At 37.2% G+C, this 26,996-nt stretch overlaps 1 protein-coding gene across 2 annotated transcripts; it reads right to left on the bottom strand.

Moving 5' to 3' along the window:
* Window positions 1-325: 325 nt before the first annotated feature.
* G2E3 (G2/M-phase specific E3 ubiquitin protein ligase) lies at window positions 326-21,320 on the bottom strand. 2 transcript variants are annotated; one of them, XM_018082880.2, is made up of 15 exons: window positions 21,264-21,320; window positions 19,668-19,765; window positions 17,615-17,716; window positions 15,655-15,779; window positions 13,961-14,126; window positions 13,160-13,266; window positions 12,014-12,130; window positions 10,433-10,557; window positions 10,207-10,339; window positions 9,449-9,574; window positions 7,719-8,029; window positions 6,882-7,063; window positions 6,558-6,730; window positions 4,088-4,287; window positions 326-3,536 (listed from the first exon to the last, which is right to left on the bottom strand). In XM_018082880.2, the coding sequence occupies exons 1-15, from the start codon at window positions 21,298-21,300 to the stop codon at window positions 3,304-3,306; spliced, it is 2,235 nt and encodes a 744-aa protein (XP_017938369.1). In that variant the 5' UTR covers window positions 21,301-21,320; the 3' UTR covers window positions 326-3,303. The 2 variants fall into 2 exon arrangements, with proteins under 2 accessions (XP_017938369.1, XP_017938370.1); XM_018082881.2 differs by lacking the exon at window positions 9,449-9,574.
* Window positions 21,321-26,996: the final 5,676 nt, after the last annotated feature.

Here is a 26,996-nt window from a genome sequence, read left to right as displayed (position 1 = left end):
CTGAGCTGCACTCAGATTTCAGTACATGAAAGGACTGAAGTTTCAAAACCAGCCAGCTAGCTATAAATAAAGTCATCAAGAAAAGATAGTTTCGAGTTTGCTTGCCTCTGCCGCAGGTAGCACATCTCCAGAGGCAGCCTTCCTTGGATTCTCCATGCTCTTACAGCATCCTACAGTGGGAAGAGCCCCATTCGCCCTAACACAGTTTTGGATATCTGGATAAACATGCTATATATTTATATAGGTACACAAATGAAATTACAGAAAAGAGCGATAACTTAATGGGTTTTAACCCTGTAAGTGTTAACAAAAAAAAACGCTGAAGAAAGTTCCATATTTAACCCTTTATTGCACTTTGAACATATACATAACATTTCCCACAATTACTGATTATTTCAAAATTGATGCTACACCTGTCACATATAATGTTGCTTGAAGATGCAACAGTTCAGGTACTGATCCGGCAGTTCAAGTTAGAGCTAAAAATATTTACAAAATTACATTTTTTTAATTACCATAAGTTTAAAAAGAACATCGTTTATGCAATATAAAAATCAGAGGATTGAATTGTTGGTTTGGGTTTTTTTACATACATTAATGTTTCAAAAACTACTTTCTGTATGCATATGATTTGACACTTCAAAAGTTTAAGCATTTTAATTTTTCTTTTGTCCAACTAGGAACTCCCTTAAGTAAAAATCAGTAAAGTTTGAGCTTTAAAATGCTATACCATATAATACAGAATCAAGATAAACTTTAAACTAATATTTTGTAGGCTCCAAAGTTGCATTTCTCTCTATTTAAAACATTTTTTTAATACTATTTTCAAAATGTATATGTAAAATGTGAGTCTGAATTAAAGACCAATACTCTCAAAACCCTCAGGTCTTCACAGGCTGAACATCTTAATGAAAAATGTCAAAATTGCAGCACACAATCATTTAGACTAAGTATAAATGAAGTTCTCCTTTTGACTCCATTTCACTCTTAAGCCAGTTAGTTAAAAATGCTAATAGCTTTTTCTGGTAAGCATCCTTTGAATGGGTGAAAGCAAGTCAGAAATTTCTTATTCCTTTGCTTTTCAAACATAGAGCTAAAATACTTGAGGGTGTTTTTTATTGTATGTGCATTGTTAAGGAGACCATACTAAACCCACTAATATACTATTGTTTAGTATAAAATTATCACTCTAGAAAATAAATAGCTTATTTGATATGCTAATTCCAGATGGATGCTTAGGGTTTGATGCAGAAACTGTGGGGTGAAGTTTTGTGGCCAAACACAAAGAGCACTGCCAACAAATTTTACAGAAGATGCAAATTCTGTAAGAATATATTTACTACATAACTAATGTATATACAATTATTCTCTCTGTTACAGAAATACTGAAACTAAGCAAATTCCCTAATTTCCAGGTGTGCCTCAGATTATGTTTATGTAAAATGAAAACTACTCGATAATATTGCACTTTAGATACCTGCTATAATAATAAAAAACCTGACGGTCCTTTTAGCTATGTAAACTGCTCTTACATTTGAAGGACAAGGGAGACCTTTCTGTGTTTTGATGAATCGGTAGTTAGCTTATTCAGTGGAATTCTAATGAACAGTTTCAATAAATTCAAGATTGGTCTATATAAACAAATGCTGAAAACGCGAAGAGGAGAGGAATACAACTGGAATATACTGGAATGTCTAGATAGAGCTGATCAAACCAACAAAAAAGGAAAGAAAACTTGTCCTGAATGCATAGACATCAGTATTAGAAAATGGGAACCAATTCTATGTTAGAGAAACCCTTTCAAGCAATATTAGATACTACATAATTTTACAAATTCAGTGTTTGGATATAGCATTGTACAGCAAAAGGTTTTAAAGTTAACATTTCCTACAGCTGACCTAAAGGTTAATTCTACCTTTATATAAAACCCTTTCAACTGCTAAATTCAAAGGAAATAAGCAATAAAAGGTGTGAACTCTACTTTTGTTATCTCAGGTATGTTTTTGAAGCCCTGTATTCACATTAATCTTTGTATTTCTTTCTCCATTGAAGGTTTTAAAATGTAGTTTATTTAGTTCCAAGTTCTGAACAGTTTCCCTTGTCACTGCAGATGCCGGAAGTCCAGGAATTGTCCATTAAAATTATTCACACTCTGTTTGGTACTCCTGTAAGTTCTGTACTTCTCACACAGAAAAATCACATAATATTACAGAAGACATTTATCTTTAACTAGGCAAGAAAAAGGAATACTGCACTGGGTACTCTGCTCATTTTTGAAGTACAATATTTGCAGGAGACTCATTGCTGTATTTTAAAAATACAAACATACAATATGAATCCTTATTATGCAAAAAAAATTTGCACCAAGCCATTCTCCTTATAATGGCAATAGACCATTCTGAAGGCTAAGACTACAAAGAAGTTATTGGAAGAATGAGACTCAAAAATTATGCAGAGATGAGAAACATGGAACATTATTGGAGGAAAAAATAGACAGTGAGAAAATGCTTAGTATATAAACAAGTCAAATTACATTCTCCAAGAGTTCATACCTTAATTTTAAGGTAGAGTTTAATATGCTTTTGACTAAGAACCAAAAAACACTGTTAGTCCTGTGTTAATTTCTTATATTCTTAAATTTCTAATGATGGGACTTTGATGAGATTAGAATGTTTTAGCTACTTGAAAGTAGTAAGAAATATCTGATCTAAGGCTTGTAATAATTTCCTTAGACTTTGAAATAAAAAAAAAATAATTAAAAATTAAGGGGCAACGTGGCATACCTGCTTTTGTTACCCAGTGATGAAAATAGGTCTTAATATAAAAAGATTAGCACCTCTCCCAGGATCAAGAAAGAAAGAGAAGCTGCAGCAGTTTAAAAAAGATTTCAAAACACCTGCATCACAGTTTTACTTGAAACAAAGCCCTACAGAAATTATCTTCAAGATGTGCCCGACTTGCCTTTGATAAATAAGTTACTGAAGTATGTGATACAATCCACAGACTTACCTGTTACAGAGTTTGGTACTTATACTTGTCTACAGCAAAAGTAGATATTTAAAATACTTCTGCAAGAGACTGTTGACTCAAGTCAACTTCAAAAGGAGAATTATTCAAGAAATAAAGCATATTCTGATTTGAAAATTGTTTTTCATCTTACAATATTACTACTTTTACCATATCTTTGGAGGAAAAGTGGGAAAAGACTGAGAGTACATTGTCCAAAAATACAGTAGCAAATTGGAAGTAGATGTTCTTGCAGAAAACTGAAATTTCCAACATCCAGTTTAATTGCAAAAATACTTATTCACTTTCAGCTCTTAATGTGTTCCTGATGGTGAGTTCCATTTTATTTTTAAACTGCTGGTATGTATTTGTTATAGGGAGTTCTAAGCAATTCAGGAGTCTGTTTCCAATGGGATACCTTATACGCAAAAATTTAATAGTAGGTTCAGGATCAAAACCAATGGATGGTATAGAAGAGGAGCCTGTTACGAACAGCAGAATATCCTCAAACGTCACTACAGACTCACCACCTAAAAAAACAGGATTAGGTGTTATTTATCACTGATGGTCTATTACACATAAACCATTATCCTACATGCTAAGCATTAGATCAAAAAAAGCCCACACAAAATGAGATCAATATGCTGAATAAATATGCAGTTCTATGGCTAAATAAGAAAATGTTTAACAAGCAAAACTCACTTGGGTTAGTTCTGAAAAATCTTAAGTGAATAGAAAAAAACTCTTCTGTAAGAAAAAGATAGAAAATAGTGGGCTTTAAGACTTTAGACAAACTATCTAATAAAGGATTTTTCTGTGTCACTTGTGTTCTGTTTTCTTTTTAAATTCACAGGAACTCTAGTTCCTATCTTTCCTTTATTGACCCCTCTAAAGTTTGATTATAATTGGACAACAGTTTCAGAAATTCTAATTAGTAAGAAAGAGGGTGAAGAACAACAATTAGGAACTGCCAGTGACTGCAAACCCTTGGATTTATTTATCCCACTGAACTCTATAAATCAAACCCTGTATATATATATACCCTGAACAGGGAAAGGGAGAGAAAAAAAAAATTACTTACTTTCCACATCTTGCAAATAGCCCATCCAAAAATCAGCACCTTTAACTTTATTTACATCTGATGAGGAATGGATTGAAAAGAGATCACAAATAGTTTCTGCTGAAAGTCTTTCGGGTTTGTGGCACAATACGCTAGAGAATGCATCTGGATGCATTTGCATTTTCTCTAGAATACCAAGAGTTTTCAAACCTTGCCTAAAACTAGGAGAGGGAAAAGAAAAAAAAAGAAAAAGAGTGACCATGCATCAGAACTCTCTGTTTTATAAAGCTGCAAGATTGGATACAATAAATCTCCATCTGCTGTCTCCAAGTCTTGTCAATAAGGTCTACATAGTAGTCCCATTTTAGCTTGCAAAATATGTTTAACTCCCATTTTAACAATCTAGATGTTCCTATGGAGCTTTTTGGGCAGATGAAAGAAATACCAGTGATATGCAGAAATTACTTCCTAGTACTTGACTGTATGTGCAGTTTACTTTTAACTTTTACATAAAACATAACGAATCTCTTTCTTACAAACATCTCTTCAGAAAACAGTTAAAATTCCTTGTCTTTAGGTAAAATGAGATGTCTTAAAAGATAGCCTTTGCTTAGCTTCTGCAAGTCTGCATGTGCTTATATGCTATTATTTTTCCCTGTGGCAAATGCAGATAACAGTATCCTGGGCTGTACTAGGAATTATGGTGCCAGCAGATCAAAGGAAATGATCCTTTAACTCTGCTCAGCACTGGTACGGCCACACTTGAAAGGCTGAGAGAGTTGGGATGCTTCAGCCTGGAGAAAAGGTGGTTCAGGTAGAATCTCAATATCTACAAGTATTTGAAGGGAGTGTGCAAGGAAGTCAAGAGACAAGCTCTTTTAAGTGGTGGTGCCCAGTGACAGGACCAGTGGCACTGAGCACAATCTGAAACACAGAAGGTTCCATCCGAACATCGGGACCCACTTTTTTACTGTCTGGGTGACTGAGCACTGGCACAGGTTGCCCAGAGAGTCTGTAAAGCCTAAATCAACAGAAGTATTAAAAAGCTGTCTGGACATGGTCCTGGGCAACTGATTCTAGATGGCCTGGCTTAAGCAGGGGTGGTAGACAAGATAAGTTCCAGAAGTCCCTTCCACCGTACACACCAATCTGACTCTGTAATTTAACTACATGCATTTAAACACACTTGCCTCTCCAAAACCAAAATCAAACCAAAGCAAAGAACCCAACAGCTCTGTAGGTTGAAAAAAATTTCACTTGTTACTGTGCATTGGACAAGAACATTTCAAGCAACTGGCTTTACAATTTGGCTGCCATAATCACAATTAAAATTTTACTTCAGGTGTTTACTCATAATTTCTTACACACCAATAGGCTGAATCAATAAAATTCAGAAAAAACATTTTGAAAGTGTACAGTCAGGGTGTAGAATATTTAACAGCTAAAATGACCAACTCTCAGTCCTTGATAGTGACAAGCAAATTCTTGTTCTACTCACTTATGCACATTTAAGCCCATTTCCAAAAATGCACAAAACCACATTACCCCATAAACAAACAGGCTAATTATTATGTTTTACTTTCCAACTGACAAGTTTTAAAATACGATATATATTGTTCAAATATGCCAGAGGGCCTTGACTGAAAGACTAATTGCTTTGAACTTTATTGTAATATTGTAAAAAAAATCCTCACATTCAAAATTAGTTTTTATAGCTCATGGAGATTCAGTTGATTCAAATTTGTCAAAGGTAACACTATAAATGCTTTAAGTATAAATCCAGCTATATTAGAATAATTAGCATCTAATGCCTTTTTACTGAGAAGATGAAGAATTGGAAGTAATGTCAGTGATTAATCAAAGAATAGTCAACAGCTGCAGCTTTTCCAGCTAATGAGGTCATCACTACCTCACGGAAACATCAATGCAAAGCTGATGTTCTAAGCACATCAGCTTGTTGACATTATGATGTTCTAAGCACATCAGCTTGTTGACATTATGATGTTCTAAGCACATCAGCTTGTTGACATTATTGCCCTCCTAATGGCAAACACAAACTCCCTGATTAGAACTCTGGAAAGCTCATTAAAATTTGAAACATATGTTTAACATTTCTAAAATTTAAAAATTCTAAATTCAAACAATGCTGAGTTAAAAATGAACACAAGCTTAAGAGATTTTGTAGTCTTTGTTATGCTTTAAAAACTTAAAAGTGAAAAAAAAAGTTTAAAAACTGTGAATCTGCCTTCTTCACAAGGCTGAAAAAGGAATGCGACCAAAAAGTGGAACAGAGCAGATATGTAGAGAAATAATTTCAGTCCTTCAGTTTAATTAGTCCTTCATATAATTAATCCACTGAAAATTACAGTACACTCCATTGTTTAAAATGAAGAATAAGTAAGAACATGTGAAAGATAGTTTCAGTGACATATTATTTAGTATTTCAGTGAGGAAAAAACCAAAGTAGCATGAAAACTCAAACAAAACAAACCTTTCTAAGGGTGAAATAATTCTCTTGATTACATGATGGATCAATATGTCATTCACCAGCATGTTCTTATCACACAAAGCTGTTATAGGTCTAAAACATCCAGCAGCAGCAAGGAATTCACAGCAGTCATGTATTGTAGACTGTAGGCTGGACAGACTATTTGCATATTTTATCTGTATAAAAAGACAAAAGTAGAAATTGGTTTACTACATGCATGTATATATGTGAAAAAAAAAGCTTTTTAATTTCAATGAAAGTTCTATTCAGTAAGTCTTTATCTCCAAATATGGTCTCGAATTAGAAATATAACTTATTGCATATTACCATTTTTATTGTTTGTGCTACATCAACGTCAGCAACATCTTCCAAAGCTGGCTTCACATTCTCTGGACCATAGACAAGACAATCAAATAGTGTTTTGGAAAAGAAACCAGGAGATGGACCGCCGTGAACCAGAGAAACTGCAATCATTTTACCAGCTTCGAAATAAAGGTTTTCTTTTACAGCTGTAAATAGAAGAATATATTTGCTATTTATGCATAGAAATGATTTGTGATCCTCACTTTTTAAAAGAAAGTGTCATAATGCAATTTCTTCTTATTTTAGGAAAGGCAACAAATGAGGTTTGCTATCTCCTGATGGTTGAAAGAATAAGATCACATTTTTACATAGGAGTACCATATTATTTTACTTCAACTCTTCAGCCCCTATTCAAGGTTTGGGAGATGTAACTTCCTCTTCCACTTTGTACCACATGCACATTTAATTCTGAAGCATAAGAACTCAAAGAAGGTAACTTGGGGTCTCTAGGGAGCATGCCGTAAGAGATAACGTCCTAGAAATTTGAGGAAAGGAAAATAAGTAGCAGAAAAAGTGAGTAAGGAAGAAAGGAATTCACTTGACAAGAACAAGTCTAATTATTTGCTGTATTTTTTCCTTCGTTGTCATCATTTCCAACTAAACCAATTTTTTTTTGCTATTACAAATCCACACTACAACTGCCTTCAGAATTGAAAAAAACAAAAAGGCAAACAAAAAATCCAAACAATTTTTTGTCATCAAGATGATACTTGTGAACTGACACTCATACTGGCTGAAGACTAAAAAAATGTTTAAAGTTACATAGTTCTCAATGTATTTTTGAACAAAGCATTTAATTACCTTGAAAATCAAGGGACAAATTCTTCGCAGAAGAGCCCTCAAACAGTGATGAATTCTGAAGGTGAAGCATTAATAATTGGAAGAAACGGTGTTTTGATGCGGCAGAAGTATCTGTCTTTGATCTATTTTTGCAGTTTGTGAAATTTATTTCAATGGTGTTTGTAGGACTGAAGTTGCGCTGTCTAAATCCTTTTAAAGCACTATTCCAGATATCGTCTGCATTGATGTTAAGCCTTGTTGTTTTTGTATTAACCTGTTCCTTTAACTCCTTCAGAATATTACAAACTTCCCTTCTTCGCTCTCTTAAATGCCTATGAGAAAATTAGATGCATTTTCAGATGAAATCTCTGATTCATAATTATCAACAGTTATACAGGAAACATTCTTACAAATCTATTACGAAGAACACTTCTTTAAACACTATGGCACATTCAGGTATGGCCTAAATTATATCAGTAAAATATTCAGTGTAGATTTTTTAAATTTTAACTCTGTAGTAGTAAATTTTAAAGTACCTCTAAGAACTAGAAAAAAGGAGGTAGAAATAATTACCTTGGCATAAAACAAGTAGTGATTTTTATAAATCAATGACACCAACACAGTGACAAACAATTCTCACGCTGTCAGTCTACATTTGAACAATGTAAAACGAGTGAGAAATTGAACTTTACCATTTTGTGTTAAAGCGATATTTTCAATCAAATCAGAATAATCTTTGTTGCTATAATTAAAAAGACATTTGAATAGGAAGAAATGTTGCAGTTCTTATATAAAAAAATAAGACCTCTTCTTTGTTTTCTAACTTCCAACCAAATGTTTCAAATACCCGATCTACTAGAAGTAACTAATTCCTTCATCAGAATTTTTAGCTCATAAGGTAGAATTCATCAATTAACTACTCACAGCCAGATAAAGAATTTTACATCCTTAAAATGAATATTTTATATTAAAACGTTGTTTTAGCACTGGTTTTAGTACAGTCGTGAACTATGCCTATGCTACAAGTGCAAAAACCTTGAACATTCAAAACATGTCTAATTAGAAGAAAGCAACTAGGATTCTTTTTATTCCCTATTTTCTAAAGAATAACTAGCCATGCTTTAGTAAGGACGAATATACATTTCTGAGTTTTCATCCCCTTACTACCTGACCTAAAAATTCTCAGTAGGTATCATCATTCTTTTCTCCTCACACCCCTCTAGCATTTATAAAAAGCAGAAGCCTTTATTGAGCTATGACTCCAGGTTTTCAGTGTACTCATTCCATTTTTCCAGTGACTATATACATACATCTATACACATAAATATATCACACAGCTGGTACAATCTGGGCCAGAAGACTCCTAAGAAACCTGGATCACAACTTTATGGAACAGGTTCTAAGGGAGCCAACTCAGAGTGGACCTTGTGAGTGAAGTGGAGATTGGTGGCCGTCTTGGCCACAGTGACCATGAGCCAGCTGAGTTTAAAAGCTCTGTTGACAGGAGAAGTGCCAGCAAAACCTCAGTTCTGGACATGAGGAGAGCAAACTTCAGGTTGCCCAGGGAATTAGTAAGTAAAGTCCCCTGGGAAAATGTTTTTGCAGGTGCTGGGGTCTGTGTGATATATATATATATATATAGGTACAATACACTCCTCTCTCCACCCCCCCCTTTGATATTTTGTGGGAATTATGGTATAAAGCCATATGCTAGATTACTCTTCAACATAAGAAAAATTAAAAGAAAATACTTTTGCCTCAGGGACCAGTTTCTGTTTGACATCAGTGGAGGTAAGGACATTGTCACTCTGTTGGATGCTGGACGTTCTAGGTGTGAGCAAGGTGACAAGTTGTTCTGGTACATTATCTTTGGTGATCTATAAGTCAAAACAGTATTTTAAGAAGAGATACAATTGAAGAATGCATAACCACTTCTTATTGGAAGATAGCTGTATAGTTTCCCCCTACCATGAAGTCCACCAGTGCCTGAACTACAATTTTAAAAATAGTAATTCAGTATTTTATTACATGGTGGTTTCAGGATCTGCTTTTAGTTGCATCCCATAGATGAGATGGAAGTCCTGACTGATACATTAAGTAAAAACTAAAATCATTTATTTCTACAGACTTGACAAAATTTTAATTCAGCACAGGAAAATATTATTATAAACACTTGTAAGTTAGATTTCTAGAACACTATTAAAATGGAAAAAAACCCAATAAACAAACTTAAAGTTTTGCCATTTGTATATTCTCAGTTACCTCTAAATTGTTAAGGTTCCTTTAGAAAGAATCTATTTTTATCAAACTAAAAAGTGGTTTTCATGCCACCAAATCCATATAACTATTGTTCATGGCTTACTCAGAAAACTTCAATCACTAAAAACTCTAGTTTTAATCAATTAGCAATTTAGCGTAAGAAGTTTCTCCTACAGAATAAGCCATCGCCTCCTCATGTTTGAATATTATGTAATAATCAGTTTCTGCTCGAAAACAGAAAATTACACACTGGAGTAGAAAATTGCGTTGGGATCCAGATGACTGCCGAGGGGTCTTTGGAGATGGCTCTTCCATCAAACAAGTCGTCCCATCTGTCTCTTCAGAGGTAGCCAAAGCACGCTTTTTCTTTCTGCTGTACTTCCCTGTATGATTAAATTATATTAACTAGTATATTTGCTAGCTTATGTAACTTAAAGTTATCGTTTAAGAAGTCACTATCACATTCATAACTTTACCTGATTTTGCCAAGATACTTCTGCATTCTATGCACTCCCAGTTTTGCTCCCATGACTTCAGAGATGAACAGGCCAAATGAGTCCCACGAGAACCACAACACTGACAACGTTTTATTTCCCATTTACTAAAATTAAAAACTTAGGTATTTAGTATTAGACAGAAGAAAAGTTAAAATGAAGGCTATTCAATAGTAAGTGCAATCCAGACACTAAACTTAACAAAGCATAATTTTAATCAATCTGGTAGAAATTATTATAATCAAGTGGAACTATCTTCATACAAGATGTACTCACAAGAAGAAAAAAGCAGCTCCTGTTTCAGGACCTTGTATTAAATGAAGCTATGAATTAGTGTGCTCCCCTGTCAATAGTTTACAGGTAGTATTTTCTCCTCGTGTTGCTAGTCAGGAAAATCCTCTTTATCTTATGGGTATCCACCAGTTGACTTTTCCAAATGGTAATTTTTTTTACAGGAGAGTCCTCTTGGGAAAAATTCAAACTACTGACATGTTGGTGAACAGATATTTTAGCAGGGCCTGTTGTGACAGGACAAAGTTCACTTCCAACCCAAACCATTTTATGATGCTATGATGATTCTTACATTCTGAAGAAGACTCTTCATTAATGACAGCGTTATGTTTTTTATTTTATGTTTTTATTAATGACTACTATGTTTTTGTCTAGATTTCTTCAATTTTGCTTAAACATACAATGGAAAAATGTGACTGATTAGTTGAAATACTGGAAGCCTAAGGTACAACTTTTTAAGGCAAAGTAAATCCTGAGGTGCACACCTACCATGAATGAACCATGGAATGCTTGGTCAAAACCATATAAAGCAAAGCTAATGTCTACAGGGAATAACCACCACAGTACTACAGAAACAAGTCTTCAAAGTAGAGGCTCTGACAGCTTTGAGCTTACTCACACCAATGAAAAATAAAAATTTCAGAAGCACACAAACAAAACAAAAATTCATGCAGAAAATGAACTTATTAAAAAAAAATTAAGCAAGTGGTAGAGCAGAATAAAGCCTTTCACATGACCTCTTATTGCACTATCAGTAGTATTCTATCTGCCACTTGCATGCAGCGGGACAGCTTGCAGCTAGATTGGTTTTACTAGCCTTTACACAGCTAGTTAATTTTCACATAAGTCTAGTACTTTAACAATAATTACTCGTAAAGGCTCTAAGTATTTTAGCACTTATTAAATTGCTGAATTAAACTCAATGAAAGACACAATGTTCATTTACGTACAAGCTAATCTGCGTGTTATGTTGATGCACAAATTCTATTTCAGCTCTGTATCAAATGAGAACAAGGACAAGATAACCGATAAGCCATTAAAGTTGGTTTTCTTGGCTTTCATAACCTAGTTAGAGAAATTTAGTATTGAAATATGGAGTAAAATAAACACTTTATTTAGACAGTGTGCTGGCTTGACATTAAAACCTGATGCTGAAAAGTATCAAAGGATTTAAATAAATAAATAAATTATAATGATAATAAAAGGCAACAACCAAACCACACCAAAGAACTATTCTATTGTAGGTTATACTTTCCTGCTAAAGCATCATACCTATCAGGTTCATTATAGTCTCTTCCTTTCTTGCAGAGACATCTTCTAATATCACAGTGTTGATAACATTGCAGTAAGTCTTGATATGCATTCTCTTCAAGTTCCCAAGACGCGTCCCTATAAACACAGCCGAAGATCAGATATTAGAATTCTATTTCCAATTGTTTAAATGGGTTACATCTTTTTCCAAATACAGAGTACGTAATAAACACATGAATATATTTCAACCAGCAATGTTCTAAGCAACGGTTAAGACAACTGAGAGGGGGAAGAAAAAAGTCTAGTAACTAAAATAATACTGTAAAATACAGACAGACTTGTGTACAGTTACTTTGATATGAAGTATTTATTATTTTTCACATGACCTCAGTGTGTGTTTGCTCTGATTCACATTATTTCACTTTCTCTCTCACAAGAAACACAGATATTTGTTTAGGTAACCTACTCAAGTTACCACTGAAAATGGACTCATGAAAGGTAAACTCAGAATTTTCCAGGCCAGTATGGCAAAGTTCATCAAATATTTTGACTCTACTTCCTCTCAAAAATCTTGAGCTTCGGACTCGAGGAAATTAATGGCACTCTCTGAAGAATAATAGTTATTAGAGAATACTACTTCTAACAAAGAAACATCATCCTGATCACTTTCTGTCGTATTTTGAGCCTCATCAAGTGAGGGAAACTTATGAAAAACAACTCAGAATTTTGGAAGCAGTTATTATGCTAAACATATCCTTAGCAATACCTTGGCAGAAGATAGAAGCTGTATGGCTAAGTAATCAGTCAATTACAATTCTGTCTGGATAGAAATTCAGATAATTAGAAAACCTGGGCACAGAAAGCACACTTCCGAGCAACCTCTATGTTAAGGCAAAATTATTGTATTTATGAAGTGCTTTTATCTTTTTATTGGATTCCTAGTTGAATCATGGCATTAAAAATGACTTTTCAGAGCTTTCTGTTTTATGTTTGAGATAATTTGACCTTTGCCAATTTTTATGCATAACTAAAAGGAAACAGGCTACTCCTTACCAAAGTGAACAATTCTACAACTGAAGGTAGAACTAAAGTTTCATATATTAATAGATGCAGTTCTATAGAGTATCAAAGTTTTTGTAGAGGAGTGATTATCACAAAATTACTTACCTTTCTGGAATGTATATGCCCATTCTCAACATTTCTTTTTGAAATTTGTCCATGTTATTGCATACTGTGCACCTAAAGAAAAATATCCCAGCACTCAAAGCTTGATACTGTGTCAAGAAAAAAAAAAAAAACACAACAAAAAAACCAAACCAATTATTGAATTACTACCATCCTTAAGATGCCAATAAATGTCTTAATATTGACGAACATTACATTCAAGGATGCAATCCTCACACGGATGTTAAAGCTGACATCAGTCATGATATCACTTGATACTGATGCAAATGGTGAGCATTTTCTCTTCCTTTAAGGGAGAGAGATCACATGCTAGATCAAGGTTCATAAACAAAAGCACAGTCCTTTTCAAGTCAACCTCTCCAAATCCAGAATAAATTTACCAAAAATAATTGTAACTTTTTCTGGCTTTGGACTTAGGCAAAGAGAACTGATGATGGACAAACGACATTTTTAGCATTCAGATTCTGCACATAATGATTTGCAAGAAAGTAACTACCTAGGTTGAACTTCAGTTCCTAAACATAAGTGAAGGCATGAAGTGTGTATCACACATGCAGAAACGTGGGGGTGAGGAGAGGAAAAATTAATAGCATTAAAAAACCAAAATCCTTTTTTGTCTCCGTAACACAATTTTAGCATTGTCCTTCAAACCTATTTCCATACCAACTATCTCAATTAACATTAAGCAATTTCACACAATTTTAAGCAGCTATTCCATTGTTTTTAAACAGAGAAGAAATGTGATCTCTGTGGATGCAAAAAGCAAGGGAGAACCTGTGTTACCTGCAAGCATTCTCGATGAAACCAAGCACTTTTACAGCAAGGACTTTTCAATACAGTGTATGCTGGAAGATGTTCAACCAAATCCAGACATATTGTGCACTGTGACGCTCCTGTAGATTCTTTATCCAAAAAAGTTTGGACTGGTTTATGTTCCCAACAGTAAGATCTAAAAATAATAATTTACAGTTCCCTTATCAATATAACATAGAGTTAAATGTCTGAATAGCAGCTTGAATGGATGGTGCTGTGTTTTGGACCTGTGAAGAAAAGTGTTGATAGTACAGGCATGTTTTAATTATTGCTAAGCAGTGCTTGCAGAGTCCAGACCTCTTCTGTTTCTCATACCACCCCAGAAGCAAGCAGGCTGGGGATGCACAAGCAACTGGGACACAGCCAGAACATATGACTCCAACCAACCAAAGGGATATTCTGTACCATGACATCAAGCTCAGCAATAAAGCTGAGGGAAAGGAGGGAGACATTAATTGCTACACATGATGAAGCCCTGCATTCCTGGGGATAGCTGAATACCTGTCTGCTGATGAGAAGTGGCGAATGAATTCCTTGTTTTGCTTGCGTGCACAGCTTTTGCTTTACTTAAACTGTCTTTATCTTGACTAAGGAGTTTTCTTGCTTTTACCCTTCCAGTTCTCTCCCTGATCTGCTGAGGGTAGTGAGTAAGCAGCTGTGCTTGCTCTTCTGCCTGTCTGGGTTAAACTACAACACATGTAAACAAATTATGTATCTAACAGAGCAAGTCAACAGAATGACAGTAAGGAAGAATCACGGCGCCAACTGATGCTCTGTAAATTATAGAGGTCATATATGTCCTTTCTCTCAAAACTTCTGGTCCAAATAACACGTTTTTTGTCCTCAGAACTCCAAGTTCTTCCTGTATTTCAATGTTACCATGACATTAAAGAAGAAACTTTTGAGTTTGCATACTGATTCAGCAGTCTAGGTAGTGCGATAAATTTTATAATTTAGCAAATTTTTAAAGACATAAGACATCCAAGAAGTGCAGCTCTAGAAGAAACCTTTCTGAAACTGCATAATCTTTACATGTGTATGTAACGTGAGTCATTTTTTAAGTTGAAGTGCCTGCCAGAGTTCAACCCATCCACCCTGCAAACTCAGCTCACAGTAGGCAGAATAACACACTCGAGCATTTTGACTACAGCCAAGATGCTAGATAGATGATAGCAAAAGAAAATAAACATTTTTTAGACATTTGATGTTAAATCCATTTCTCCTGCAGTCCATCTCCAGTAAGCTTCGAAACACAACAGAATGGCACACAGTGTGTTGTCATTGCTAAGAGATATAGGTACCTGAACCTCTGCCATTTCAACAAAGGCACAGGAGATAGGCAAACAAAAAAAACCCCAAATCAGTCATTATGCAGTTTATTTCAGAGTCTGGAATTTAATGATCAATTTTATAAAGAATTTAACTACTTGTAGAAGCACTAAATTATGTATTTAGAAGTGTTGAGAACTTAGTTTCTAGGTATTAGGTATGCAATATAACTGTTGGCCTCCCTGTCTTCCACAAATACAATATTTTTTTCCTAGATAACCCTATGTCATTTATAATTAACAACCTATCCAATTACAAGTAAAGAAAAAAACAAGCCATCTCCTGTATAAATATAATGAATTGAAAATGGAAAACAACAAAACCCCAAAACTCACCTGAAGTCTTCCATGAACTGGAAAATACATTCCCTTTTTATCCCACAAGGAAAATGGTAACTTCGTTTGCATTTGGGAGCTACACATCCTATCGAAGCACCCTTTTTCTTACAGATATTACATTTCTAAAAATAATTTTAGAAATAAAAGAATATTAGCATCTAAAGTCCAAGTAAAATTACAGGAATTAAACCAATAGAAAAATTATAAATAGTGTGTAAGAAAGAATATTGGCTAATAGATTGTAACTATGACAAGACTAATGTGGTTTAGCTCTGTTTCAATGAGTAAATATATATAGTTATTTCACAGACTTTATGTATTGGTTTATATGCATATTGTCTCGTGACATGTAAGTTAAAATACAAGCTATTTTACTAGTACCTATAGTTTAGTTGCATCTATAAAATTATATACTGCCAGCTTGAGGCTCAGCACAATGTCTGGAGGTATTATGAAAGTGTAATTTGCTAATATTCATTTATCTGCAACATACCCAGGGAATAAAAATATTTGCAAACTTTAGAGGCCCAGAGAAGCTGACTGTGGTTGCAGGACGCATTGTGGTAGCAAATCCCCACCCCCTAGGCCACACTGTGATCTGAGAAATGCTCTTTAGACCTTGGCCTTGATAAACTGTACCTGGACTAAGTCTCTCTTGAGCTTATCAGAAACACTGTTCCCAGGAACTAATAGGTATCTAATGAGCTCCTGTTTTTTAACAAATATCCTTGGAAACATATTTTTCTTGGCTGACTAACAACCCAAGAGGAATAATACTTTTGTTACTGAACCTTCAAAGAAAGTTACTGACTCGAATTGTGGCCAGGATGGAAAATTACTAGGACTAAAACTCACTTTCTTGTGACCCTATAAACAGCGGTCCAAAGTGAGAGCCTTTGAGCTCTCAATTCCTAGAAGATAAGGGACTAATGTGTATGTCTCAAACACTAATAACTGGATGGATATGGAGACAGCCAAGGACTGTCAGTAATACAAGAGTTGCTGGTAATAACCAAGGACTATTAGTATTAACACGACATGGGAAAGAACAAGATTTGGCTGGAAAAGGGATGCCAGGCAAAGATGGGGCAACACTTTTCTGTAAGAAAGAACCACAACACAGTACAGCACAAGCACAGGAATAAGTGGCAGGAAGTGAGCATGAATTATAGGGTAAGGATTAAGACCACCAAAGACCCCCAAAGCCCTCCAACCCATTTTCAGAAAGGCTGGAAAGAACGGACTGCGTATGATAACTAATTTACATAGAAAGCAAGAGATCTATCTTCAAGGGCAGAGAAACTCATCTTCCTGGTGGAGAAACCTGTCCACAAAAAGTACCCCTCCCTCTCAAGACCAGGCAGCACCCCCAGGACTGATACAACTGGAGAGATGCTGAAACCAGGACTGACATTCTCTCAGCTGGATCAATACTGGAACCAGGACTGGTAATGTCTCTCTCTTCTCTCTTTCTTTAATTCTCTCTTTTAATCCTTTTCCTTTTTCTTTCTTTCTTTAATTTATCTTTCCCTCTTTAATTTCTCTCCTGCTTTTCACCCTACCCCTTTAACCAAAACCCACTGCTGTGTGCTTATATAGGTAGGTCAGGGACTAACATACCAATTTCCATGCCAAGCACATAATTTACTAACAAAACTTTCTAGTTGTTTTCAGACCCTTTGACTTTAGTCGTTCCTTTTGCCCAACAAGCATTTACGAGTCTTAGGTGCTTCCTGCCATTTAAGGGTGGGTCGTCACAACTTCTGCAGGTTTTATTTTCCCTCATGGTTTCCAAAAACTCAACAGACATGTTACTTAAATGTAAAATTCAGATTCTTGAATGGGCTCGGCACACTGTCCATTGGAAAAAGAAAAGAAAACAAATCCTGCAGGCAACACCAAATGCACTTAAAAGTTACTTTTTCCCTTATGATGATACCAAAGACATCACTCTTACCAGTTTTGCAGCTCTATTTACTTCTTTTCTAATATCTGTGATTAAGAATCCATCCACACCTTCGTCTTCTTCCCCTCTCTGCCAAATACCACTTGACATCAACTATGAAAAGAAATTAATTATTTTAAAACATTTACCTACCTTAAGATTTAAAATGATGTACACTGTGCTTCTCAAGTAAGAGAGAAGTTTAGTCTAACAAAGCTTGTATGCAAATATTTAAATGATTAAAAAGCTGATCCAAAACATTTACATATTTTTGTCTGATATGACAGTAGGGAATAGTAACCAGTAACATGAAAATAAATATTTCATAACATCAAAGTATTGTGTAATACTTTAGATCCCGAGACAGTGTATTTTGCCTTCCTTTTTGAAGTATACAGACTATTCAGATAATTGTCAAACAATTACTTTCAGCATATAAATCTTCAGAGGAAGTAAAATTAAATTAGCTGAGTTAATATGAATGACAATTGTGCTGTGGAGATAATGAAGCACAGTAGGAAGTAACTGTACTGAAGTGCTACCTAAGAGGAAAAGTAATTCGCTTTAGAGGAGATTCAAATAAACACAGAATCAAGTAACTAGGCAAATCAAAAGAGCCATAAGATAATTTAGATCAAAGTTAGTTAGGGAGCTACATCACAATCTTCAAATAACTAAACAGTTTCACAACTTGATGCCTTCTCTATTCTTTACAATCTCATTTTATAATTTCAACATAGCATCATTTTAAAAACAATTTTATCAATATTTTAGTCAAATAAATGTAAAATTATGTATTAAAACCAATTAAATATATTTTCCAACTGTGAGACATTTGGCAAAAAAAACCCGAAACTGCACCACTCATTGGTCTCTTTCTAGAACTCTTTTCTTATATAACATGCACTATATTTAACTAAAATCCAGGGGGTTTGTTTGCTTGCTTTTAAAAGTAGACACACCATAAAAGATACTGTGATGAGTTTCCTGCAGTTAAAATATCTTATAAATTGTAAGGCTCAGGATTGCAAGCATGCCCTTTCCTAGCTGTTCTGTTCCATCAGGATAGGACTTCTTCCTATCGTTTCATATGGCCTTATATAAGACAAAATTATCGCAAACAGACCTATATTTCCTTCCAGCTGCTTCAAATTTATTTAAGAAAATAAAACTCTATCTTTGTTTAACTTAAGAAAACCTCCACTCTCCTTAGTCTTTAAAGGATTCGGTATCCAACCTATAAAGCCACCTACAATCAACACTCCTGAAAAAACTTGTTGAGAAAACATACCCCCCAAATTATTCCCGATACTGCTGAGACTTTTTTTAAACTTGGGGGAAAAAAATTCAAACAAAAAACTTGTTGTGTGGGTTTGCTTTTTTTTAGGTAGTCATATTATTTTAAAGACCTGCAAAAATTTAGAATTTGAGAGATAGTTGAAGTATACCTTTAAGAATATGAAGCTTGAAAAATGTCAAGTGTGGTAACTATTCAACTGCAGTTTATATCCATAGCTTTGTTTAAATTACAAACTTTTACTAATTAGTGATATTGTAGCAATATGATCAGTAGGGTATGTATTACTTAACTGAGAAGTAGGATTATTGTTTGTTACAAAGTCCTGTGGAACCTCAGAGAATAGCTCACAGCCAAAAAAGAACTAAATGAGAAAAAGAAAACCTTTCTCTATTTTTTCCCACAAGAGGTGAAATTTTCACATTCCAAATTTTCAAACTACACTTCTTTTACAGAAGGAAATATGTAGGTGCAAACATGTACCTTCATTGCTATATGCCAGGATAGATTGGGAGAATTAAATTCATTTAAATGGACCATGAATAGAATTTAGCTTTGAATAAAAGCTTGTTGGGATTTACTTACTTCATCTGCTTCACCTGACAAGTACAAGCCTTCAAGGAAATGAGTTAAAGCTCACAGTTCAAGCTTTAAAACAACAAAACTGTTAAAATGACTGGACAGATTATTACTATTAAATACTTTTTGCACTTACATTTGTTTTTCCCAGATAAAACATAAAACTCCAAGATCAACACCAACACTTACCAAACAGTAATAATGAACAGTAAGATTGCATTCCACAAAGGTTTTTTTTTCTCCATACTTTTCAGGGCAGTCATCTGTTTGTCCACAGAGAACACAGACTAAAACAAAGAATCATGTTTATTATCACAGTGAATGTACTGGAATTACTACTGATCAGCTATAGAGGAGTAGCTTTCATCTCTTTTAATCACACGCACTTTCAAGTAGATTCCTGGATAAAGGACAGTAGATACCCCTTTCCTTAATGTTGAATTTTATAGTAGATACAGAATAGAGTACTATTTGTTCCTTCTCTAGTTACTAAAAAGAAAATACTTCACCAGCCTGCTGATTCAGGAGAGGTCCATGAGCCAAGCTAAATTCACAAGCAGCTTGTGCTCCCAGCTGAAATGTTCTTCCCCAAACGCCTGAAGATATCAAATGGCCAACAATGTCCAGGTGCATATGAAATATATAATCTAATTGTTTTTAGTATTGTACATAAAGTCATCACCATATCAGAATCCATGAATCGACTTAACTATTTCTTTGTCTACTTATGCGATAACAGTGAAAAGCATATGAATGGTACCCTGACAGTGCCAAGTCATATGCTACCACTGCTTTTAAAACACTGAAGGCTTTGAGACAACATTGGATTTAACTAAAACCTTGAGGATTACTCACTAACTGAAGTTCCTAGCCGACTAACATACCTCCACAGACATTTAACAGCTTCCCTTTAATTCACAGTAGATAAATAAAAGACAGATTAACAATATTCTAACAGCAAGAACAGTCATAATAGTGACAAGAATAGGGGTACTGCTTCAGCTCAAGGAAGCCCTGAATGGTACATCTCAAACACAGCTCTGTGTGATTTGGCAGCTGAATTCACAAGGTTAAAATACTGAAAAACACCGTTTTAAAATATTCAAATTATAGCAAACAAATCCAACAAAGTTTATTAGTTGGTTCTTTTTCATGTCCTGAGACAAGTGGTTCCAATGCAATTTCACAGAATTGTTGGGGTTGGAAGGGGCCTCTGGAGATCACCTAGTCCAACTCCCCTACCAAGTCAGGGTCACCTAGAGCAGGAATGCTCTCAGGTGGGTTTGGAATGTCTCCAGAGAAGGAGACCCCACAACCTCCCTGGGCAGCCTATTCCAGTGCTCTGCCACTGTCAATGTATAGAAGTTCTTTCTCATATTGAGATGGAACTTCTGGTGTTTCAGTTTATGGCCATTGCTCCTTTTCCTGTCTCTGGACACCATTGAAAAGAGTCTGGCACCATCATCTTGACACCTGCCTTTGAGATATTTATATGCATTAATGAGATCCCCTCTCAGCCTTCTTTTCTCCAGACTAAACAGGTCCAGCTCCTGCAGTCTCCACTCATAACAGAGATGCTCCAGACCCCTAACCATCTTTATGGTCCTCTGCTGAACCCTCTCCAGTAGGTCCTTGTCTTTCTTGTACTGAGTGGGCCAGAACTGGGCACTGTAACTTGATTACTGAAACCCACCTGTTCTTTGAGCCCAAATAAAACCAGTTACAACTGGCATTATATATGCAGATTAAATATTTCTGAAACTATGTAATAAAAACTTTACTTACATGTAGTTTGACTGTCAGTATTATTTGGTTTACTCATCCTGAGTTCTTCTGGCTGGCTCTCTGTCATGAAAAAGAAACAAGGTAATAAATACATCCAGTACCTTAATGGCCATTATATACCTCTTTTACATTTTGTTTAAAATTGTAAAGATGAGCATAACCTCAATAAACTAAAAGCAGGAACTATAATAAAAGAATATTAGAATTCAACCGTTATTTTGAGAGATAAGGGTTCAGAAAGCAGGATGCAAACAGTCTAAGAATATTTTTTCTGAAAAATGAAACATACAGCAGCTTTTAACTATTTTCCCAAACTAACAAACACACAATATATTTTATTTTCCAAAGACAAAAAAAAGTCCAATGCAACAGCTAATTATGTACAAATGTACATAATTATGTACAATTGTACAGAAGAGTTCTTACTTATTTTAAGCATCAAAAATAATGGTCCAAGGACAACCTAGGCAGTAGCTGTGACTTCCGCTTAAGTAAAGATTGTACTAACACGAAGAACTTGGAATAAAAAAATAACTGTGAACTGTGTAGGGTAATGATGTAACTGAATATAGTCTCTACTGTTTGGAGAAAATGAAGGATCCTGGCCTAGTCAAAGACATCCTGATCCATAAAAAAGTCAAACAAAACAAAAGAAAACAAAAAAAAAAAAAGAAGAATCCAAAATTGGGACACGCATACAGGGGAATTTACATCACTTAGAACTATGCATTTAACATTTTGAAGTGGAGAATAATTTATTCAAAAACATCGACCTAACTCACATTTCTTTCAAGCATCACATGAGCTGCCCTTCACTATGTGCCATGCCATGCATCAAAGGCCACCTTGGAAAAAAAACAAACGAACAAGCAAAATCCCTTGTTTCTTCACTGCAGCACTAAGATGATAATTCTTTATCAAAACCCTTCTAGGAACATATGTATAGATCTTTGACTTGCCTTCCCTTAGAAAGCTGAAGAAAGCATTACCTAAGTTTTGCAAGCCAAGAATCATGGGTGATTGCCTGCAGATCCATGCTTGACCTCATGCAGGCGGATAACTCCCTCCTCACACGCTGAAGTGGGCAGGGAAGAAGCCAGCAACAAATCCAAGGTCCAAACCAGAAGCCTGACAGACTCCGACCTATCAGTGGTCTGGTACTTAGTTTTGATGATTGCCAGATATCAGCTTCAGGGAGAAACCTCAGGCTAATCCAAACTATTGCAAACAAAGTACTGCAGCCATTTACTGGAGTTTTAGGATAGTTCTATTGAGAAAGAAAGATAAATAAAAGGAGGCAGAAGTCTCAGGCATAAGGAAACTGCTCTATGCCACTGCACTTTTAGAGGACCAGAGTAGTTGTACACAAAAGACCTTTGCCAAAAAGCGGTCTAAAAGGAGAACAAACCAAAAAGCACCACAACCAATTTAGGAGAAGAGGCTCTTAAAAGCACACACTGCACCGACAGTCAGATGAAATAACCGATTACAGTTTTCACAAAAACACATTTTCCTCTTTCTAAACTACAAAGGAATAAATATACTTAATCCGGTACAAAGGGAGTAAAAGACAACCACAAAGCTCACACACGTTCCCCAGCACGGTCACTGTCAGTTCCACAGTCACCAAAGTCCTAGGGTAATACAACAAAAGTACTATCTGTATATGACCACACAAGACCAGACTTTGTTGTAAAAAGCTTTATCAGGTGGAAAAAGCACACATGTGGCTTGAAATCAGAAACCATCTTCCTAACTTTCTTTGGCTTCAGCAAAACACACACACACAAAAAAATCGCTATACCACTCCCACCCGCAATTCCTTCTACTTTTCTCGAATTCTTTAGAGAAATGAACCCGAAGTTCAAAGTTAAAAGTTACGCGAGAAAAATCGCTGAGGCCCCATGCACTGAGGCTCCTATGGGGCTTTTCACAGAAACAATGCATTTCGCATCGGTCTGTTTGCAAGACAATTTGGCACCATATTAAAAACAGCATCCTGCAATCCTCTGAAGAATCCTTAGGGTTCTCCCTCAAGAAGAACAAGGACTGGTTTGATGAAAACAATCAAGAAATCCAGGATTTGTTGAGGAAGAAGAGAACCGCCCACCAAGCACACCTTGCACTGCCATCCTGTCACGGGAGCCTTTCTGTCACGCATGCAGCAGGCTCCAACAGAAACTCTGTGACATCCAGAACAAGTGGTGGATTGATCTAGCTGGAAAAACTCAATGTGACATCCAGAACAAGTGGTGGATAGATCTAGCTGGAAAAACTCAATTATGCACAGATCCGGGTGATCACAAAGGTTTCTATGAGGCCTTGAAACATCCATTCTGAATCGATGGTCTGAACACTTTCAGACTCTTTTCAGTACCAACCGTGTAGTCCAAGACTCAGCAATTCAGTCCATCCCACAACAACCAGTAAAGTACGAATTGGATACTGCCCCCACTTTAGGAGAAACCCTCAAGGCCATACAGCAGGTGAAAATCGGCAAGGCAGTTGGGGTTGATGGAATTCCACCCGAAGTCTGGAAACATGGGGGTCTTGCACTCCACACCAAATTTCACGAGTTTGTACTACGCTGTTGAGAACTCGGTGAACTACCATCAGACCTTCGTGATGCAGTCATCATCACTTTGTGTAAGAAGAAAGGAATTAAATCAGACTGCTCAAATTACTGTGGTATTACTCTGCTCTCCATTGCTGGCAAAATCCTGGCAAGAATATTCTTGAACAGACTAATACCCGTTATAGCAGAAGGAATCCTACCTGAAAGTCAGAGTGGTTTCAGAGCCAACAGGAGCACCACAGACATGGTATTTGTTCTCAGACAACTGCAAGAGAAGTGCAGGGAACAGAACAAAGGTCTCTATGTAACCTTTGTCGACCTCACCAAGGCTTTTGATACTGTGAGCAGAAAAGGTCTGTGGCAGATTTTGGAACGTTTAGGTTGTCCCCCCAAGTTCCTTAAAATGATCATCTCACTCCATGAGGATCAGCACGGCCAAGTCAGATATGCGAGACAAGAACGAACACGTTATGTCCCAGAGTCTACAAAACCAGTGTAAATAAAACGTACCTACTTCGCCTAAACAGGCTAGAAAAGTCCTCAGAGTGGGTATTTAGGTTTTGCTAAATTCTGAAACTCTTAACTGCTCCGGGACGTCAGGTGTTTGGAGACTTTTAACTACAGGATGGGCAAAGAAAAAAAAAACCAAAAACCCCACGAGGCACCTATCAGGCACACGCGGTATCCCCAGCACACAAAGGAACTCTCCCGGAGCCCATCCCTGCATCCTGCGTGTCCCGAATTTACACACAGCCTCCAGCCAGCTCATCCCGCGTTGTTCCCCGGCGCCGCGCTCCGGGAGAGACCCGTCCCTCCGCATCCCCGACAGCGGGCACGGGGGGAGCTCCCGCCGCGTCACGAGGATCCCGGCCGGATTCAGACAGCCCGTGCTGCCCGCACCTCGGGGGGAGCTCAGCCGCGACGCCCCGGCCCGCACCGGGGCCCCGGCGGGTCCTGCCAGCACGCCGCCAGCGGCTGCACGGCCGAGTCTCCCCGGGACCCCGCTCGCCTCCCGCTAGTTTTTCCTCTCAGGAGCGTGGTGGGAAGACGAGGATGCTCCCTTTGGTTAGTTACTAATGCACCTCCTGCCACCAGCCAAGCGGCGGGAGCCAGGCAGCACTGACTCCCCCGAGCGCGGGCTGAGAGGCCGCCGCACGCCGCTCCCCGCAAGGCGAAGGAAGAGGCTCCCGCCCCCCTGCCCGGCGGCTCACACCGCCCCTCCGGCGCCGCCCCGAGCCCTCGCCGCCGGCACACGGCACCCGCCCCCGAGCCCGGAGCCCCCGAGGGCGCCACTCACCGCGCGCGCCCCGCGATCCTCCGCGCGCACCAACCGACGGCCAATTCAAACCCCAACATCCGCCGCCCGCCGGAAGCTGCTCCGGCCCCGCCCCCGGCCCCGGCCCCGCCGCGGAGCGCGTTCGGGCCCGCAGCACGGCGTGGGGTGTGCCGGGAGCCTGGGTCGGGGTGCGTTTGCTGCAGTAAAATAGTTTCCCAACTAAAGCTCTGTATTTGATGTTTGTGCTGATGTTTTGCCACCGGAGTGCCACTGGCAGTGCACTGCATCACAAGGGAGCTCATTCCAGCGGCTGCGGGACGCACGCCAGTGCTGCTTCCTTGTCCAGTACAGCTGGGCTGCCGCAGTCCCGAGGTCTACCCAGTGGGAATGCCGAGCGGGGTGCAGTTCCACACCCATACACTGGACAGTGTCGGTGGGAGATCTCCCACCTCGCCCCCACCTCCCTACCCAGGCAGGTCTCTCCAGTACCCAGCGCAGACCTTTATACCCTCGGTAGCTTGGCTGTTGAATCCGGGATCTCTGCAGTAACTCCAGACTCAAGCTCTTCCCAGTATCCAGGTCCTAGGCCACGAACCCTGTTCACTACCTACCCTGGTTTGAAGTTCGCTAGCGGCACACGCAGGCAGAACACAGGGCTTACCTGGGAACCTCGGTGGGACTTGGCCAGGCATGTGTGCTGACCAGCAGCTCGTTTTCACATAACTGGCCCCATTGTCCCACTGCCTTTTTTCTGTGCTTGTTCACACACTATGTACCTTTCTAACACAGTTAGAAAATTCCAGTTTAATCTCCTTCAGACTGGGCCCTTCAATGGGCCATCAGTGGCCCGAGATTCCGATTGGCATTGTCTCTGTTATATCCTGCGTTTGTGTATCTGGGGCTTAGCTAGTTGCCCAAGTCTTGTTATGTTAAACAGCTGTTAATCAGATACCTTTTCAGTGTGTACTTCTGAGGAAAAAAAAAAAAAAAGAAGAAGGATGTCTATGGATGGGGAACAGGACAGAAGGTAGAGATAGATTCTATGTAATTATTTGCTTGTTAAAAAAAGAATTTAAAGAAATTACATTGTTTTTCCTAAATGTACCTCAGTATGGTGGGTGTGCCATTTTATCCAATAACCAACAACCTACCTGCTATATGAAAAATTCGGAATAGCTTCCATTCTCCCATATGGATACAAATGTACATTTTCAAGAAGTATAGAGTATCATTCTTGTCTGTATCCTCTCTAGCTTGCTGAGTATTCTAATATATAAAAGGAATTATCACACTACCAGTGGGAATGATGAGCTTTAATATCATTTGAGAGTCAGCCCCCAGTCTGCCACATTCTGGATAACTGTCCGAAGTAATGGTCTACTGAATAAATAATGTTACTGTTATTATACTACCCCCATCTTTTTTAATATATACCATTATTTTCTTTGCTATATGCTGTTAGGTTCCATATACAGAATGTTTCATTTTGGTTCAGCTGATATGTTAGATTTACAAAAATTATTATTCTCAGTAAAAAATAAAAGGAACATTTTTGTTTTCTTTCAGTCTTTATCAGTCATTCAAGTAGTCCTATGCATAAGGGAGAAAAAGCTCTAAAGGAAGAATCAATGTTTGAATGTGTCTATGTGTTTTCCTGGGTTTTATGGATTTTTTTTTTTAATTTAATGAGCCTCAAATATTTTTCTATATTTATGTAAAACTCTGACTAGCAGTACATCATCCTCTAAACATCTGAAATATGGTAGGCTGTCTAAAACTCCAAATCACGTATGGAGATGCTCAGTCATGGCATAGCTTATTAAGTTTTTAGGACCTAACCATGATGACAGCATGTTATGCTCAATTTGCATGGTAATATATT

This window comes from Manacus vitellinus, unplaced genomic scaffold (assembly GCF_001715985.3).
Source record: "Manacus vitellinus isolate BGI_N305 unplaced genomic scaffold, ASM171598v3 scaffold_6_pilon, whole genome shotgun sequence".
NCBI lineage: Eukaryota > Metazoa > Chordata > Aves > Passeriformes > Pipridae > Manacus > Manacus vitellinus.
The sequence above is the reverse complement of the archived record's forward strand: the minus strand, read 5'-3'. Positions and strand labels throughout refer to the sequence as shown.